General features: G+C 41.0%; 2 protein-coding genes across 2 annotated transcripts in view; both read right to left on the minus strand.

Annotated features, from left to right (window-relative positions):
• The window catches only part of LOC139333330 (low-density lipoprotein receptor class A domain-containing protein 4-like), a 210,658-nt gene extending 207,974 nt beyond the window's left edge, over nt 1–2,684 (minus strand). The window contains exon 1 of the mRNA XM_070965617.1: nt 2,569–2,684. The gene's annotated coding sequence lies outside the window, so the exon portion shown is untranslated. The remainder of the gene's footprint in view (nt 1–2,568) is intronic.
• Nucleotides 2,685–3,720: 1,036 nt separating this feature from the next.
• cep192 (centrosomal protein 192) overlaps nt 3,721–20,011 on the minus strand; it is a 32,985-nt gene continuing 16,694 nt past the window's right edge. Inside the window, exons 31-52 of the mRNA XM_070966883.1 lie at nt 19,761–19,900; nt 18,772–18,864; nt 18,239–18,357; nt 17,774–17,971; nt 17,232–17,322; nt 16,374–16,553; nt 15,954–16,214; nt 15,689–15,810; nt 14,971–15,080; nt 14,538–14,697; nt 14,090–14,180; nt 13,845–13,923; nt 13,547–13,670; nt 13,072–13,177; nt 12,733–12,961; nt 12,419–12,495; nt 12,010–12,105; nt 9,679–9,798; nt 8,402–8,514; nt 7,918–8,044; nt 7,458–7,516; nt 3,721–5,630 (exon numbers count right to left, since the gene is read on the minus strand). Of these exons, the coding sequence (XP_070822984.1) occupies nt 5,498–5,630; nt 7,458–7,516; nt 7,918–8,044; nt 8,402–8,514; nt 9,679–9,798; nt 12,010–12,105; nt 12,419–12,495; nt 12,733–12,961; nt 13,072–13,177; nt 13,547–13,670; nt 13,845–13,923; nt 14,090–14,180; nt 14,538–14,697; nt 14,971–15,080; nt 15,689–15,810; nt 15,954–16,214; nt 16,374–16,553; nt 17,232–17,322; nt 17,774–17,971; nt 18,239–18,357; nt 18,772–18,864; nt 19,761–19,900 (2,828 nt within the window). The 3' untranslated portion in view covers nt 3,721–5,497. The remainder of the gene's footprint in view (nt 5,631–7,457; nt 7,517–7,917; nt 8,045–8,401; nt 8,515–9,678; nt 9,799–12,009; nt 12,106–12,418; nt 12,496–12,732; nt 12,962–13,071; nt 13,178–13,546; nt 13,671–13,844; nt 13,924–14,089; nt 14,181–14,537; nt 14,698–14,970; nt 15,081–15,688; nt 15,811–15,953; nt 16,215–16,373; nt 16,554–17,231; nt 17,323–17,773; nt 17,972–18,238; nt 18,358–18,771; nt 18,865–19,760; nt 19,901–20,011) is intronic.

A 20,011-nucleotide genomic window follows, 5' to 3' on the forward strand; every position in this document is an offset into this window, starting at 1 on the left:
TATAGTGGCATTACAGTAATTGTACAAGTAAAAGAACATGACATAGAATTGTGTTTGTTCAGTGATTCAGATGCCCTTAAAAACATTGTAAACACATTTTCTCAGTCAGTTTAATACTGTGGTTAATGTTACATTTGAAACAGTTTGGGTTTTTTCACGAGATATTATATATATTATATATATTTTTTTTGTCAGAGGCTGAAAACTATAATGTGAAACCACTTTCTCTTTCTCTTTTTAAAATAACCAGTCATAAACTGAAGGATGATGGCACAGAAGACTGTCCACTAATATTTATAGTCTTTGAAGGCAACGTGTTTTTACATGAATGGCAGTTAACAGAGTGTGATGTCATCACCTTAAATGTCAGTAGCTGATAAAAACCTGTCAGCAACTTGTTGACTGTGACACACCGACTCAGTCAAGCATATCTGAGATCTGTCTCAGTCTGAAAGGACTTGTGTATAAATGCACTTGACTTCAGCATAATGAGATAATGACAAACTTTCTCTGTTCCATTATAACAAAATAAAGATTAGATTTTTCTATAATGACATTTGAAGCTGAGGTGATTTTTAAATCTGTTTGCTGTCATGCTGTCCAAAAAGAAATGACAGCGAGTAGACTGTCCTGCCTGTCCAAACACCACCACGAATAATGTGCCTAAAAAGGTCAACAAATAGATGACTGGCACTTAACGGAGTTAAAGTATTATGGGATAATACTGGTCTTTGATTTAAGTCTTGAACAGTATGACACCCTGACATGTTGGCAATATTCAGCTGTCTCCACAGTTCTACATGAACACACATCATCATCATCATTATTATCCACAGGTGTCCTTTTACTGAACCCCACTTAACAAGCTTGCAGCAGCCAACAGAGGAAACAGGTAAGAGAAAAAGATGCAACAGCAGCAGCAACTCTACTGCCACAGGCAATGGCTCTGACATAAGCATCCAAACTCCACAAAGCACTGGATGGAAGCGTGTTAAGTATGTGCATGGGAGAAAGAGAGTGTAAATGAGCCGGAAAGGGGGGAAAGATGCAACAGACAGCCTGAGAGAGAGTGTGAGTGGGGGGTCACAGACAGGTAAACAGACAGGATGGAGAAAGAGAGAAGGCAGAGCAGACAGAAATGAAGAACAATCATTCAAAACTTGGAGAACTCTTTGTCATCTATAGGTCCCTGACTGAAACCTTCAGGACCAGCAGAGGCAGGGTAGGCAGGGAGGGGGCTTATGTACAGCCAACCGGGCAAGCAAGGAAAAGGACACACCCTCCACATGTACTTCAATTCTCTCTACCAGACCCACACAGAAAAAAACACTTCATGCAGCTCACACTGAGAACCAGAGAACAGAGCTCAGTAATTGAATTCACGTAAACCCGATCAGTGGGCTGGAATACAGCGGACAGAGACCAGTGCTGACTGTGCAGCGTCACAAGAAATCCACGTCAGTTTGAGACTCTGGATCATGGGTCTGCAAGCTGGCATCACTAAGTTGTAGTGGATGCAAAACCAATCTAACTTGAGAGTGATTAATCTACAACACAAGGAGAATTAAATAAAACACAGGCCAACGGGTCTGTTGTAGTAGAACGCCTCCGATGTTGGTATGATTTACAAATTACAGATTAACATAATTTTGCCCGCAACCATATGAAGTGTTGGGGGTTACTTCTCAAGCAGGGCATCCATATGGATGATGTGCACACTCATCATCGTACTCTTAAGGAGGATGATGGAGGGGATCTCCCTCCATGTTTTCTTAAAACATGGACAGAAAGGAAGGTGTGTAGTGTGGGAGGTGTGGGGGCTTATGGCATCCCCAAAGTAAGTATCACTTTGTAAGTGAGCATGGTGAGAGGGTGTGTGTGTGGATGGTGATGTTTCACAGTCCCACCGTGGTGCTCACCCCACCCTACAGTGTTTAACACCACACAGTTCTGTAGCAACTCATGCCAGATGAGACTGCTGGTGACACCAGTGACACACTCATCATATTCACCTCCTGCCTCATCTGCATAAAAAGTTGCTATCCCCTGGCCTAAAACATGAGTGACAGCTCAGACTATCAGATTTCTGATCTAGCTTCCCAGCTAGCTTGTTCATCAAATCAAACAGGGCAAGACAGCTAACGACATACCATGCAGACAGAAACAAATTCATCTGTGTCTTTACTCAAGGTAATAAATGCCATAATTAACACGGAGGTCACGGTCAGTGGGAGAGGCAGCCTTCCCCTACAGGGACAGAGACATAGCGGGCTGGTGGTGTGGCCCCGGCGGGTGGATGGGAGCCAGTGCTAGCCTGCTCGCTGCTAACTTAGCCGCATTAGCTTAGCTCTGCTGTCTGGCGCAGCTTGGAAAGCAGCTCCAACTCTAAACAGCAACTTCCACCGTCTGGCCCAAAGTCAGACCCCACACCGGACAGCCTGACTAGCGTATAGCCACACCAGCTAGCATAACCACAACATTCCTCTAGCCGCCTACGACTACAACATTATGCATTAAAAAACACACCAGTGAACAGAAATAACTAAGGAAATGTCGCAGGCTTCCTACCTGTAAATGCAGTCGCTAGCGTGCTAAGTCGCCGTGTCTGCTTGTCTAAAGTCTGTGATGTTGTGTTGCTAGACGTCAAGTCCAACTGCACTACAGTGGTTTCCAGTCTGGGAAGCAAAATAAAGCCCAGCTGCCCCACTGTACAGGACATGCTGCTGACAGCCGGGCTCATGGTGAAGCTTTGACGACACCTGCAGGCTCAACTCCATACACCAGCCAGCCGGCCTCAAGTGTCACATCCAGGGCTCCATCCACCAGTGCTGCTCAGTAACTTCGCTTTATTTCTATAGGACAAACAAGACTAAATATAAAAAGAAACAACTTCGAGTTAAGATTATAAAAATGGCAGTCTGTACAAATATGTTTTAAAAAATGTTGTTGTTTTTTTTTAAGTGTGATACTGAGAAGGAGCTTGTTCCACAGTGCTGGAGCCAGAACAGCATGACCCCCATTGTCTAAAGCCTGGACTGTGGAAGTCTCAACGTCAGATCTGAGGCTCTCTGTGCAGAATAAGCACTGAAAAGATCTGAAATGTGAAGCAAGATTTTAATCTGAAAGGAATAGGGTGGAACAAACTGAACACAATGTGTACCTGCTGTGCTAGCCAAACTGTGTTCGTGCTTTGACGCTGGACAGACTTCACAAGAGACAGCACAGGTGGGTTCTTATTGTTTGCTTATTAGTGCAAGCAACTGTATGCTGCATGGGATCATGCATGCCACCAGAATTGTATTTAATGATGCTTTGATTGCACTGTGTACACAGGACACTGGTGCCAGAGAGAACTCTTCTCATTAGACCACCCTGTATAAAGTAAGATTCAATGAATGAAAAAAGACCAACAGAAACAGATTATCTGTTGGTGGACACTCACAGTCCCTAAAATGGTTATTTGTGCTTAATGATAAAAATCAAAAACAACAAGAGTGAGGTATTATTAAGGCATTGGTCGTCACTTAAGCATACCATATTTCCTTCATATTTTCAAATGAGCCCTGCAATCGGCTGGCGACCGGTTCAGGGTGTACCCCGCCTCTCGCCCATTGTAGCTGGGATAGGCTCCAGCCCCCCCGCGACCCCGAAAGGGATAGGCGGTATAGATAATGGATGGATGGATGGATTTTCAAATGATTAAGGAAAGCCAATATATTTATCAGAAAACTTTATTTAAAATGTGTACATACAACAATATATTACATTATGTACTATTTAAAGCATGTGCAAATTGTAGACCAAAATCAGTCAGGACAGCTGTCACGGCATGTGGAGAGCAGCCCGTTACAATGTGAACCCTTCATATTAAAGCTCGCTCTGCAAGCAGGAAAGTGATGCTCCACACTGCTGTTTTTCATGCTGTCACAATTTGTAGCATCTAGCAGCTTAACTGCACATCTTGATGAAGTTTACATACATCTCTCCATGCCATTCCAGTTCCAAAACTGATTATGGATGTGAATCCAATACCCCCAAGCAATTTTGGCCATTTGCCCCAGAGCCAAAAGAGGAAATGGGAAGCTAATTTTCTGTGACTGGAACAGTGATTAACACTATTTTGCCATGGTAACCATACTAAGCAGGCCTGGCAAGCTGCCGAACAAAAACCCCACCAGAGGAAACTCTTTTAGCATGTAATAACAATCATTAGCCATCCTAATGCTGCTGCGAGCTGCCCTGATCATGACTAAATTAAGTACATCTGGACTGTTTGGAACAAGTCTTGGAGGTTGCTGGGAAATCAACACATGGTGCTGACGAAGGCTGCTGTTCAGGTGGGCCATGCATGATGACGAGCCATTGTCATAGAAACCACACCAGTACAGAAAATTAGGAACATTTCATGAAATATAGACAGACCTACATTTGAAAATCTGTTTTTTTTTTTTAAAGTGACTTAAAAAACAGAAGCCCTAAAGGTCCACTGTGTAGAATTTAGTGTCATCAAGCGGAATACCTGTCGCCTCACCCCTCCGTTTCCAAGCGTGTAGGAGAACATATGGTAGGTGCTAAAAACACCAAATGCCCTTTCTAGAGGCATGTGTCTGTTCTGGGCTACTGTAGAGACATGCCATGCCAACATGGTGGACTCTGTGAAAGAGGAACCGCTCCCTTTGTGGATATAAAGAGCTCATTTTAAAGCAATGGAAACACAATGATTATATATTAATGAAAAGATAACTAGGAATACTGTAGTCCATTTCTGCTAACAGATCACCCGAAATCCTACACACTGGACCTTTAAATTACCTGCAGTTTTAACACATTCACACGTTAATGACAGAAATGATTTCATAAGGTTTAAGACCAAAAAAAAAAAAAAAAAAAAATGCCCAGGCCCCTTTTTCAGATTTTTATGATTTTGCTTTGGGGAGAAAAAAATCCCTGCAGCCATGTAAGCAAACAAGAGACAAAGACATTCCTCTGTGACCAACTCAAAGTAATCCCCAACATATCCCAACTGGCACTGCCTAATAGGGGCCATGGCAACAGCAATGCTGCCTTGTAATATGACTCAGGGATAAGCCAAATCCAGAGTCAAGTGACAAAAATCATTAACTCTTTGAAATGCTAGAGTGGGGCAAACTAATTGTGAGCCAGTCAGACCAAATCATTCAACTTCAGGCACAAACAGGCACAATCATTTCTCATGGGCCAGCTGAAGACACCTGTGCCACATCCAGAGGCAGACAGGTCTGTTGGCAGTAGAGTCTTAGTCATCTCCAGTTAATCAGCTACAGTCTACATCTCCAGATAGAATAAGAAGAAGGCTTTAAGTCCATGGTTGCTTTTATTTGATCCTTAGCAGTTTTCAGTTTTTCCTTTTCCTCTCTGTTACTCTTATCTGTCCCATGATGAATAGTACAGGGAAGAGCATCCACGCAAAGCCAGCCAGCCAGCATGAAGAGGTGGCGTAGGATGGTAGATGGTGAATTCAAGGCAATGCCTCACCGGTCAGCTGAATAACAAGACTTCCACTTGTTTCTGACTGGATGAGCAGCAAGCCAGCGTGTCTGCCTGCAGTACTGGGCTTGAACTGGACGGGTAGCTTCAGATAGTGCTGTGATCTAATGTGGGGGAAGAACGACAGCAGTTAATGGATAGTTCATACATAAATAAACAATTGTTTCAATTCAAAATGTTGAAAGCATGAATAAATGCATATATTCATACATTTTCATGCATGTTTACAGAAAAATAAAATCAAGTGATTAGGATCACAGTATGAATCATGGCACACTAAACTATGGCAAAAATAATAACCTTAAAACACTGTAGTCACAAAGGAAAACTATACTCTATGGATGTATCTATGAATGTGGTGGAAATGAGGGTACATGATAAGAGCCACAACATGCTGGAGCCACCACAAGGTTGGGCTGTCAAAAAGTATGATTGATTACTAAAAAACCCACATCAGTTTGAACCATTCAAATGTTTTTTGCACATTATGTCTATAGGAGGGCAAACCAATAGATACTACTTTTATATTATTTCAACATAAACATGACTTCTAAAAGATCTAAGTACCTAGACAAGACAAAATAATCAAATAAAATAATGTCCTACACCATGTTGTAGAAGTATTCCAGAATGACCTATATTCCATCTTCAATCAATGAAAGTGATGTTGTGTGCGTAATGTTTCCAATTGGTGCCTGTCCACGTGTCCTAGAAGATTTCAATGTCCGGGACAAATGGAGGAAGTTCTAGTCAAGTGTTATCTGTGTTTATAGACATTGTTTTCCCATGTTTTTGTATCTAAATTGACTTATGGAGACAAGTTGTCAAAGTGGTCCAGTGCTGCAGATGGTAGCCACAAATCATGCTGCAATGTACTCCCCCTCTGTGTGTTTGCACACTGTCAATGTATGTGCACTAACAGTGTTTGTTTTTGCCAGACAGACTCAGATTGAAATGTAAGCGTCTGACAATACTATACAAAGGATGCCTACAGACATAAGCCTTTTTGTTAAAGAGTAAGATCCTTTTTGTTTAATCAGAAACAGCTGCTATATCGCTGTCACCAAAGTCACCAGACTCCATTCACAGAAACAGTCATTTTATCTTCATGCAGTGGCACTGCTTTTTTTAACCAACAATCAAATATTGATTTTCACAATTAATGTCTGGATTTCTAAACATTTCTATTATATAGTTGATTTTATAATATTTGTTGACAGCCCTACCATAAGGCCACCACAAATCCACACGCAGCAGGGCTCACAACACATCTACTGTCGGACTCCTCGGGCAGGTTCACATTGCAGCAACACATGCAATGTTGGACATAAAAATACAACAGACATACAATAGTATGTCTGACAATGCTTTGTGTGCTGTGGAAGTCAATACGATTCCATTTGTATTTTTATTTCCACACCACTCTTGCATTGTTTTCCCTTCTGAACAGTACAAAACACATGTTCCCATTCTGAACACAGTCCCACATCAGCACAGCACAGCACAGCACAGCACAGCACAGCACAGCACAGCACAGCTGGTACCTGTGGCCTGGCAACCCCTCCCTAAGGCCTTAGTCAGGCAAAACGAGGCCTCAGATGTGTACCGTATATGGTAACATCATCTTCCAGGTCCCAACATCTCACAGGACCTCCCATAGCATTTGCAGTGGTAAAATGACATTAGACAGACTATGTTACATCACAGAGCATGCTTTGAGTTGTATTTACCATTCCTGACTGAACATTAATGCCTAACTACTTAAAGATGCTTCTGCATAGATTTCTATTACAGTACACCACAAAAACCCTAGAATGGAAGTAGAATAACACATAAACATGAAAAGGGGAAGGCACTTATTACCCCACCCTGGTCCTATCAAAAGTGGAGAAAGGAGAGTTTCTTTCCAGGTTAATGACCATTGGACTCACCTCAGGGAATATTTGGAATGCTTGATGTGGAAGGGCTCCCTAGGGTTTACAAATTTCAGCTGCAAGTCAATTAGAGAAGCCACACATCAAATATCAAATCCATGCAAATGACAATTGTTAGGCGTTGTTATTACATTTATCAATCAGTACAAATAAATGAAGTCAGTCATGCGCTTTCTAGTAGCATTATGAAACAACAGTAAACACAAGGTAAGCTAGTATCTACACTGTTACTTAACTTTCTGAATCTCTGTGTTTGAGATGACAAGGTCTCACCTCCAGGAGCAACTAAAACTAAAGACTTATTTTAAAGCAATCTTTTATAGGTTTCCTTGCTTTTATTCTGATCTGTTCTGGAATAGATAGTGATGTATATTTGTATTCTATATTTCAGTTTCTGCTGCAATAAGCAAGAAAAAAATTCCTTCCCATGTCTTCATGAAAATAAGGCATGCCTCACCTCGTGCGTGTCGGACGAGTTGTTGCGGATGTTGACCTTCAGAGTGCTGGACTCACCCACCCGTGTGGCTGGGAAGGTGTAGAGGTCCTGTGGAGAATACACACCCCTCCGCACAGCCTCCTCCTGGCTGAGAATTACAAATTGTGCCACTTTTAACAGGAAGCAAAACACAATCACTGCCTGAAGATGAGACACCTACTCTAAAATCCTGCCCATTAAACTCAGTCATTACAGTGAATTTCTGAGTCTCTTGAAAAATGTTAATTTCAAATAGAGAAAATTTTGAAAGCCCAAACATGAATGACTTTGCGGTAGAGTACCACATGCTGGAAACGACATGCAATGACATCTCCGGCTGGAAGGTCGGTGATGTAAATCCTTAGGTCACCAGGGCACCTCCACTGTTACTCACATCTCTTACAGCGGCCATACAGATCCTGGGGAGAATCATATGCAGTTTCAGTTTTAGCTAAGCAGGTCTCACCTGGTTTTGCCTGCTGAGACATCAGCTCTCTTCCTGGTCTTGACTGTGGCCTCTGTCTTCACCAGAGAGCAGTCCCCTTCCTGTGGTCCTCCTACTGGTCCACACTTCAGTCCCTTTGGACACAGACAGCATGTCAGGGTGTTAGCTAGTAAGCTCGCAAAGTGCAAAAAACAAGGCAGCCATCTCCATACTACTTTAAAACAGCTGGTTAGTGAAATGCAGCTGAGAAGAAATCACCTTCAACATCTTTCAAGTATATTGTGCACAACAGATTTGATTCTAATGATGAGACACATTGCTATTACATCTATTTCTAATCCTATGCAGATAGGATGAAAACTAAATGTGAACCATCTCACATATTTACTTCCAACCAGTTTGTCAGTGACGTATCTCAATCAAAGTTTTACAAGCTGGAGTCACAGATTCACATTTGAACACCACTGAAGGATTTGGCACTTTAACGCTGCGTTAAAGAAATAAGGCAACAACAACAAAAGCACCACCATCATAGCCACTTAACCTACTTATGTGGAGCCATCTATCTGACATCCCACTTGCTGTGTATGTATGCTCTTAAGTTAACTGGGTCTGTCATAACACTTCACATTAAAGCGGCACACACACGAAGCCCGCAGGCCCATCTCAGCAGGGTGGCTCTCCTTGCCATCCCTCAACCCACTTTTCTCATTTGTTAATTCTGTCACTAGGACTACAAAGCCAATAAGTGGAGGTGCTTCTATATGTGCCCTTTTTGTTGTTTTGTTTTTTAACTGATGAAGACAAATGACACATTATAATGCTTTAAACAAGCACACATCCTTTGGTTTGAGAGTGAAACAAGTTCATTAGAGTATGACTATCTTTACTTGTTATACACAATGCCTGCTGATGATGGTACATAAAAGTTTGGCTGATGCAGATTTGGACACTTTTCTGCTTTGTTGCTGGTAGAGAAGTATGAAACATTGCCAAAGTAGGAGCAGTGCACTTCATTACATTAACCGAGAGAAAATGAGAAAAGTGATGATATGATGCCCGTTTTAAGTGTGTAACAAAACTCTTATAGTAATTATAGTGACTCCTAAGCAAAGTGCTTTAGTAACCAGTGCTTTTGACAGTAACTGTATTTTGGGCCAAATGAAACCTCTAAAATGAAAGAAAAGTTACTTACATTTCAGTGTCTTTTTCAGTGTAATTCCTTTACTACAGTAGCACATTTGCACTCAGTATGGTGTTTGAATCCCAGACCACAAAACTAATAAATGAATCCTTACGGTGCCACAGAGTTGGAAGCGGATTCTTGTTTTCTCCTGCGGCTCAAGCACAGGGTGGCACTCCAAGTCCCAGAACTGGGCATAGTCCCCTCTGTCCCTGGGCAGGAAAGTAATAGGCACCTGGCAGAGCAAGAAGAACAGAGGAAATAAGTAATCAGAATGCATTTAACCATATAAATGCTCATCATACATAGTTTTACTACTGCAGGTTTTAAAGTAAAATATACACTAAGTGTTAATTGAATATAAGTAAAGCACATAAAAACAGTAAACAAAGAAAATGTTCCAAAAGATAAGTAATCGCATTTTGAAATTACACATCAAACAAAAAGTGAGAGAAAACAGAACAAAGCAGGCCAAGTAGAGTTGGGTGGTACTGTGGTATACACCATGCAACAGTAGAAATATGTCCACTGGTTAAGATTTGGCAATACCGTTTCCACTGTGGAAGCTATCCCTTAAACTGTATTTACAAACTTGTCATTCACAGTGTATGTAGAGCAACCCTGCTACACAGCGAGCGAGTGGCGTGTTGATGACGTTGCATGGAGTGTAGATGCTTCTTATTATCTGCTTGCCTGTATGATGCTTTTCCACTCTTTGTTCATATTGCGGATATCTCTAAATACATGTAGCATTGATGTCCACGCAAAAACAGTCATCATTACAGAGGAGTCCTCCTCCTACCCAGACACCAGCCCTCAGTTAAATGAGACAGACTATTTCCTGTAAGTGAGGACCTGTCTGACACAGACGAATGTGCTGCATGTGTGAAAGGGCAACTCTGAACAATGTTCAGACAATTTGCAGACATTATGCGGAGTTCATAATATGAACAAGAAGACAGCTTTAGTGTCTGTGCTGTATATTCAGGGCAGACAGGGAAATGTACCAATCCAGCTGTCTCGCATGGTGACATGATTTGGACAGCAGAACTGCTCACCATGTTCTCACGTGACTTAAGAGAACAGCTGGTGGTGATGATGCACCTCTGTTGCATCCCTGTTATTCTCAATTGGACGCTCAAAGCTTCCTTTTTGAAACAATGTTCATTTTACTGTTTTGAGTTTTCTGTTTTAACTCAAGGGTTGAGTTGTGAGGCAGTTTTTGTTTGTATGGAAAATGATCAAATGTGATGACGTATGGTACAGTATAATTACTTTAAACCATTTCTTAATCGAATTATCATAACAATTACCATACTGTGATATAAACCAATATCGTGATATACAATTACATATACTGTGATAGAAGATTTTGATCCTATTGTTGACCCCTAGCAGAAGCTTGTAGGATTACTGTAAAGTTTCACGGCAGCATTTTTTCACAATAAAGTCCAGGTACAGACCGAAGTCTGTTTTGCTTGAATTCTTCAAGGCATTGGTGCAAGAAGGTGCTGTACTGTTTAATGAGGCCTGCAGTGTACCACAAACAAGACTGATCTGCTGTAGTGCTGTTCCTTTGGGAGAAAACACTCAGTTCTATCATTCTCTCTAATGGTAAACATTTAGACTCATTACTTGTAATAACAACTGCATTCTATTTAGATGTACCACTTCCAGAGTCCTGGTGGAGCTGTTACAAACATGACATTTTGGTTGACAATTAAATATCATACAAATGTTTGCAATTGGCAATTTAATTATCTTTTTTTGTTCATATTATACCACTGCACTACTCTTAAATGAGGGCGTAAAGTCTACATTAAATGACACGTTGAAACTAGTTTGTTTGGTACTGAAGGCTTCAGATTAAAATATGACCAAATCCACTTGTCAAACAGAGGTAATTCAAAACAAAGACCTGTCTCTAATATAAGCCTGCTTCAAATAAACATCTTGCTCTGCTGCACTTAGTTGCAATTTAAAAGCTTGCTCTAAAACTGATGTGTAGGCCAACCATTTGTAGCAATGGGACACACTGCAGAGTATGAGAGTCACAGTATCATGGAAAAAACAATTTGATCGCAACACTGCAACTAAAAAGTAATTCAGCCAAGCGTAACATGTAGTATAAGATGTGTTCAAGTAAACTAAGGCTTTTATATACCAATGACATTTTAGTAGTAGTAGTAGTAGTCTAATTAAGAAAAGTAGTCAATGAAAAGAAATGACTTATTTATGTTTGGCTTTTAACAAACTATATAAATAAACCAATATGAGCAGTTCAGTAAAAATTAAGATAATGTTTTATCTTAAAAAACCCTACACCTATGTTTGCCCTATATTTGTAAAAAGCCAATGTTTTAAATAAATGCCCTGGAATTTTTGAGGTACATCTTGTCAAATCCCTTTACAATGTCTACTAGTCTAGTTAGATATGATTACCTACCTGAATCTTCTCATGGGCTCCCAGTGTGCCCGAGACCCTGGAGCATCTGAAAGCAGTGTAAGTGGCCCTGTAAACATCTCCGGTGTTGTCAACTCCCTGAGGAGAAAGAAGGGGCCACAGTTTGACCTGAATCACTGCTATCACACAATTGCCAGTAACAAGAGAAAACAATCTAAAATCAACATCAGGTGTGTGAATCTACAAGATCAACTCATTACCAAAGTAAGTCACAAGACAAAAGGTAAAATCTTAGCTCCACTAAACTAAACTCAAAAGAAATTAGAAATATACTACAAAACAACTAAATGCATGTGTTCCCAGAGGAGGGATAATAAACAGAAATAACAGAAAAACAGGAAACAGGAATGAAAGAACCCGCAGAAGAAAGAGATAATGAAGAAAAAAAAACCTTGACATATGGAGGAGCAAATGATGACAGGTACCACCTCACTTCCACTTCCCCATTCTGTACCTCCAGCTGGGCCTCTGAAGTAGGAGAGAGAAAAGAGAATTTCAGCTTCCCACAGGAATACACACACAATGTGCTGCCTACAGACTGATTTAAAACCCCAACAGTGTGAAGCTGGAAAATACTTTTTATTAAAACTTTGTTAGGCTCCTAGATCAATGTTTTAAGGCTTTACCATAATGTACTGCTACATTTTACAACCCAAATTCAGGGGAACAGATCAACTTCTGTCCTCTGGTCAGTCACCTCCCTACCTGATGTTTCCCCTGAGGCAGTGGTGGGGAAGATGACAGTCTTGTTGCTGATCTCCACCAGGGCTTGAGGTGTCTGTGGGGTCTGTGGGGGCAGCAAGGTCTTGGTGGTAAGCCTGGCTACAGGCAGCACTGGGGTGGCAGCCTGAGGAGGCAGGGCTGACAGAGTTGTGTCTGCTGGGGCGGCGGACACATCTAGAGCCAGGTCACGACGTATCTGGACCTTAATGAACTGAACCAGTAATCACATAGCGCACTTGTTTAGTTCTCATAAACACAAAACAATGTTCATGACTGACTTGTGTTCAGGTTTGAAAAGCTCTGTGTCCAGAGTGAATATACCTTCTGTTGACCATCACACTGGACATAAATCTGTCCACTCCATGGCAGCAGGGCAGGTTTAGTTGCTAGAGAAGGGTTGGGACTGACCAAAATCTGCAGGTGGCACCTTGGTTAACAAAAATGAAGAAATGAGACACAGGTGGAATAACTAAAATCACATACACAGTACACACAGTTACATCAATTATGATTGGGCATTCTTCCTGTAATGGTCCATTTAGTGAAGCTATGATGACACTAACTGTTAAGGGTTGAGCTGTCACTTTTAAACGGAATCTTAAAAATAAGCTGTCACCATTTTGTGCATGTCTAATACACTTACTGTGGTATAATCACCCACAGTGTGGTAAATGCAAATAAAACAAGAAAGATACACAAAGACACGCGGCAAACACCACAGAGGCTAGTTCCAACCCAGAAACCTCAAATTCACCTTAGTCAATATATTTCATTGAACGAGCAAGTGTATTCTTACTGAGGCTCGATAACTCCATGCTGAGGGGTGATGGTGAGGCAGTGAGCAGGCCAGGACAAATCAAAGCTCAGCTCTCTGGATGTATTGTTCCGAACCTGAACCTGGCTGGTGGTGGCTACACCATCTAAAAACAACAACAACAAAAACATTAACTGCTGGCTATTAATGCAGGACGTCATTGCAGACTCATTCACCTATGGTTTGGAGAACCAGACACTCAACATCTGTAGTGAATTTCACAGCTAAGGTGATAAAAGTTCACATAATAATGTGCTTCTGAAATCTTGATTCTACTCACTGATGGTGGGAGCTGTGAGGACAAGTTGTTCTGGGTGGACGGTCCAGGACTCAGACTGCCTGTGTAATGACTCTGAGGCCTGAGGGAGAAGAAGACAGTCTGCATTGAAAAATTAATACTTTTTTTTAATGTCAAATGCAGTGAAAGAACTGTTTTCATCTCATCCAGTTGAAACACCATCAAAATAATCAACACATATCTCCTCACAAAAAATCATTAAAGCCATTAAAGAGGGCTTATGGTACCTTTAAGGACGGCTCTGTTACTCTCAGGGCTGGACCTTGGGGACCTTTCACTGGCAGCACGTCCAGAGACACATTGCCATTTGGCAAACCACTGAAAATTAGACAACATTAAATTACATTGTGCTCAATTACAGGAAAAACTAAAGTAAAAAAAAAAAAAATACAGTTATCAAAGAGCTGCAAAACACAGACACAGCAGAGAATTCCACATTATAAGAAATGCACATATGTACCTAGCTTGACAGAACAGAATGTACACCAAAACCACGCATTTATCCAAATATTTTTCACGTATAACTGAAATGCATTACAATACTGATAAACACTGTTTATCAAGCAATTCATTTTTGTATCCCCGTTTGTGTCAAATATATCTCATGTTGTCCATTCAGAAGGTTGAACCAGGTCCTAGTATAATACAGCAGGTTAGAAATATGTCTGTCAGTACCTGTCTGTCTCTGAACTGTGTCTAGCAGAGGGCAGCAGCTCAGTGTGGTCTCTCTGCTCACAGTTGGTGCTCTTTGTACTTCCCACCAACAACACCAATATCTTATTCATGTTTCCATAGAAGATGTGAGCTTCATTGGGCCGTTGGGGAAGGTCGTATGCTACAGAAAAGGTAAAAAAATTAGTCAGGGTCACCAAAATTTAAGACATCTATTCCAGCAACCTTTTTTAAATTGAATTAGTGAGTTGTATTCTTTTCTCTGCACCTTTAGACTATTATTTGCTGGTAAGACCTATCATAAACCAACTATGGTGTAAATAGAGCAGCAAAATGAAATGTGAAAACACTACAGATTATTACTTTCAATATTATTACGTGAAAGGTCAAATTGAACAAAAATTTCAGACCCTACAAAATGATAGTGACATCTTACTCTCTGTAATATTTTCTTCTCCCAGGAACTTCTCATTAAAGTCGATGTTTTTCAGCAGACTGTTCTCAGACAGAGCCTTCCGCGCAGCCTCTGGTTTGCTCTGAAGCAATCTGACAGAACAAAACACAAACACACTGTAGGGGGAACAAAACTACTTTTTTTGCAAAAGCAGAACCTTCTGGAATTTAATGTATAAACTCTGTCAGCATTTTCTATTATTCAGAAACAATGTATGTTTATTTGAAACATAACAGCATACAAATCATCCATGGGCAGCAGTATCACACGAACATTGCTTTGTGCATAACAAAGCTGCACATGGACAATATGCCTTTTGGATCAGATCATGGTGAACATGATCAAGTGTGAAAATAAAGGAATTACTGGTCTAATAGATGTCACCAGTTTCAGTTGACCAGTACTCTGTATTGTTTATACTGTATACACTTTACACAGCAGTGAAGTTAATGTACATTTGTACTGCACAGAACAGTACAGAGCTTAATGCTGAAGCAAATTAAGAGAGTTACAATCACTTCAACCCAGAGAGATTCACATTATTCAAAACACATTTTTTTCACTACGCCAGAGTTTCGTACTAAATTTTTCCTAAGGACAGGTTTAATTCAATTTCCCACTACTAATTCCCATACCTGCTGACATAATACTTAAATAGCTGTGAAACAAATAAAATAAATTAAGTGCTAGAAGGTCTCACCTCCTATACTGCTGCCTGGAGACCTCATCTCCACAAAACAGACAGACAGTAGCCAGCAGTGAATTGGCAGACTGACTTCGGTTCTGTTCTCTTAGGGTGGACTTCAGTAGCACCGTGATCACCTGCAAACACACGCACACATTAATTAATATTTGATTCATATTATTATTTCTTCCCCATTTATTACTGCAAATCATTAATTTCAGTATTTAGTTTTTTTCCTGAACTAGAGTGTGACTCCCATGAGTTGTATTCTCTCTCCTACCTCTTGTGTCCGTTCCTTCAGAACAAACTGTGACGGGGCGAGGCTGATGACGGAGGGTTCCATAACCGATCTCGTCTGCACATCAGAGAAGGCCATGGCTTTGATAAAAGCAGCTCTGGAGCCTGTGTTCCTCACGCACAGACAGACTTTGCTGATGCGACTGACAGCAATGTCTGTCATCGTTGCCACATAGCCGTCCGCCTGTTTTCTCTGGTCCTCCAGGATTATGTTGCTGGTCCCGCCATAGCCTGACAGTGGAATCTGAAAATGGGATATATAGGAATCAGCTCAAACTAAACTATAAGTCTTTCTACAGAAACTAAGAAAATGAGGCAGGAAAAAGGAGTGCGTGTGTAGAGATAAAGAGAGAAATGCAAAGTAACAGATGATTACACAGAAAAAAAATGGTCACATCCTCACAGTGAATTTGACTCCTGGCTGTGAAGGCCGGACTCCAGACTGTTTGATCTCCAGCTTGGCCAACATGCAGGCCACTCTGGTGGGAGCAAAGAGCAGATGGACGGTCACGTCCTCTCTGGGACGGATGGACAGCTCCCCATGCCGGGTCAGACGCTCCTCAGGACTGAACATACTCTGGAGCTGAGGGACACACAAGTTTATAGTATATTTCACATTTGAATAGTGTAGACATTCCTGAAGGGAGTACTCAAATTATGAAATACAGTTTTGTAGCATTTGTTTTATTGGGTGAGAAATTACAGGAATGTCGAGAGAAACCGGTCACAAATTTGAACTCTTACAGGGGAACTCAGGGAGCTGTGCCAGGTTTGAAACACTGCCTCAACTGCGGTGTATTGTAGGTAATACCGGCTAAATGTTTTGGCAGAGAAGAAGAATGCATAGAATAAAAAATGAATATCTCTGATGCTGCTGAATCAATTTTTTCGAACTGTCCATCATGGGTCTGACAGTGTTATAGCACTATAATTCCATCATCAGTGAAGTGGTCCTTTAATGCCACACTAGTGTATTCATCTTAAGCCTTTTCTCTATCTGTCTTTAGCTACATGTATCTGTGTGATCCACTTGGCTGTACAAAGAAAACTGATTGGAAAAAAAAACAAAAAAACAAAAAACACACCTTTGGTCACAAACACTTTCTGATGAACAAACACAAGACATATGATAATGAAAATAAACTCTGCAGTTGATTCCATGCAGGATGTCAAAACAGAAAAACAGGATGGGAGGATACTCTGGTAAACATCTCATCTCTATTCTTCCTCAGTTCGGAAACACACAAATATTACAATCTACCTGAAAACAGTCCTGGTCTTGACCCCGAATAAGCAACCGAAGCTGCTGTGTGGTGTTGGTGGAGTTGTTCCTTAGAACCAGCTTCTGTTGGCTGAAAAACAATGGCAGCTGTTGGTTACGACAGCGTGCAGGAGTGTCAGAATACCTTTGACAATGTTTTCTCTCAGATTGAGAGTCATTATTTAAATGTCCTAATTTGCGTAGAAGAGCCAAGTCAAACCTGGATCCAGTTAAACCTTTAAAGAACAAACCCATCCTATGGGGATTTGGCTTTCTTACTGCTGTCTGTGCTTTACCTCCCTTCAATGAGTGTAAATAAATTGTGCATTATGTTGAAATAGCTTCTGAGGAATAACACTCCCTGTAGAGAGCCTCTGTCCCTTCTCATGAATAACATTATACGAGCCTTAATAGAATAAGGTGGACCACTGGGCCTCCAGTTTTTTTATTGATTACTTTCCAATGAATAATTGATACCTATAAAGTGTTTTTTCTCAAACCAAGTACTAGTGAAATTAATGAAAAACTGAAAAGTTGCTTACACAGCTCGCCCCAGAGTAACCCCTCCCCAGGCTACGAACTGTTTATTAGAGAGAATTGGTGGAACATCACTGGCCACACCAGGACCAAAGACAGCAGCAGAGGGAATGGCAGATTTCCCAGAGTCCTCTGTGACAACTTCTCCTTTCAGGGTGACCTCATACTGAGGACCTGATGGCAGCACCAAGATGGTGAGAAGGCTGCGACACAACAAGCACAAGCAAGTTAACCCAGATCAAGTTGAGATGTCCACTGAACATGTGACATTGTTTTGTTTTGGATTATTCAGGAATATAACCCAAGACTAAGCCTAGATCTAAATCTATTACATTACCTCTAATATCTATCTACTCCCATTACAGAATGGATGGATGGAATAGTGGTTTCCTATTTACACACTTTTATAAAATCTGCTTACCGCACAGTAACTACTTAATCACATGCAAAAGCAGTAAATGTTGGTATACCTTTCTCGATATTTCCTGCTGCCCTGAGCTTTGAAGGAAACCACGATGCCTTGCTCCTCTCCAACTCTAAGGGACAGTTCATCAGGTGTCACAGAGAAACTGTCTTCAGCATCACTGTGCTATAAACAGAAATGAAACCATTAATGGGAATAGAGGTCAGAAGAGGAAGTCAAAATCAGGGATGAAACAGCAAAGAAACTGTGGGTTGAATGTTGGGAGGCAAGGGGCAAGAGGTGGAGAAGAAAAAGATGGAGGGAGAGATAGAGCATAGAATATAGAACGGGTGAGGCCAGACGGGGGGAAGCAGGAGGGAAAAGAAGAATTGGGGAAGGAGCAATGAGAAAAAAAAGTCAGAAAGAAAGTGAACAAGAGAAGTGAGACAAAGATGACAGGAAGAAGGTAAAAACTGAGAAAACGAGACAAACGGGAGAAAAATATCAATGAATCCCTACCGTATGTACCACATTCTGAGCCAAAATGTCACAGAGGCTTACCCAAACCCCAGATCTAATAAAAGTAAAGGTCAGAATTACCTTGAGTTTCAGCTGCACATCAATGTTTCCTGCATTCTTTAATGGCAGCATCTGTTGACAGGATTTACCCAGTGGAGCGGACAGGCTGACAGTCTAGACAAAAGAAGCACAAAAAAAGCAGTTGACTGCCAACTCTACAAAAGGTCAAGAGAAGTTAAACGAGGAATGAAACATGATTAAAAAAAAAAAGGTAGTTTTACATCAAACTTTCTGCCAAATAAAATTTGATGTATTTGTGATTAATCTAGCGAATTCATGTCTTCTGACATGAAAAAAAATCACTTTTTAATCCAGTGGAGACAGTATACTTAGCAAGAACGGGGAGTTGTGCATCCCATCAGGTTCATTTTAAAGTGGTCTGTAAATTCATGCCTCACTTCTCATTTGCCTGCTGCTATGTAAGCCGTTCAAACGATCAACACGACTGGTTGGGAAGATTTCAGAATGAGCTTTTCATAAATTTGTAAGACAAATTGCCCATTTACAATATGTACAGTACAATATGCCCATTTTCCATGACCAGGGCCATCTCACCTTCAAGTTTAACTAGCTACCTAGCTTGGAAACTTTATGAATGACTTGCCAAATGTGACTAGCTGCTTGGAGGCATGTACTCCTGCAGCTGTTTGTCAATAACGAGACCACAGCAGGAGAAAACCTAACCTGTAAATCCTTTTTAATAGGCAAGACACTGAATGCTTTTAACACAGAAATCTGCAGCAACTGATTAGTATGACTGTCAAAGTTGGTCACTGATAATCAGAACAGTCCCTGTAAGTGCTTAGACCACTTTTGTGTTATCTATGTTTCTTTTAACATTATCAATCCTCTGTGTATTACTTGTGCTGGTACAATGATTTTTAGTTATATTTGATTGGCCAATTCTGTAGGAGCTGGTCAGTCTCCTTGCTATGAAGACCTCCTTGTGACAAGACATATATAATAATGAGACAGAAAAAAGAGAAGGAGCCAAACTGCAGCTGGACCACCTGCAGGTCTTTAGGAGCATGGACCCTTGCAGTTCCAGACCTGGCCCTGAGGGGAATACTCCTGATCACATGACTTGGCCCAGGAGAGTCCACTTCAATGTCCACCCGAGCACTGTACTCATCAGGCAGACCAAGCTCTCCTGCCAGCACAACCACAAAGAGTAAAGGTAAGCAGAAAATAACTGAGTTTGCTTCATGACAAAATCTATTGTCTCAGATTAATACATCTTATGTGACATTAACTAGTTAAC

Source organism: Chaetodon trifascialis, chromosome 7 (genome assembly GCF_039877785.1).
Source record: "Chaetodon trifascialis isolate fChaTrf1 chromosome 7, fChaTrf1.hap1, whole genome shotgun sequence".
NCBI classification, from domain to species: Eukaryota; Metazoa; Chordata; class Actinopteri; order Chaetodontiformes; family Chaetodontidae; genus Chaetodon; species Chaetodon trifascialis.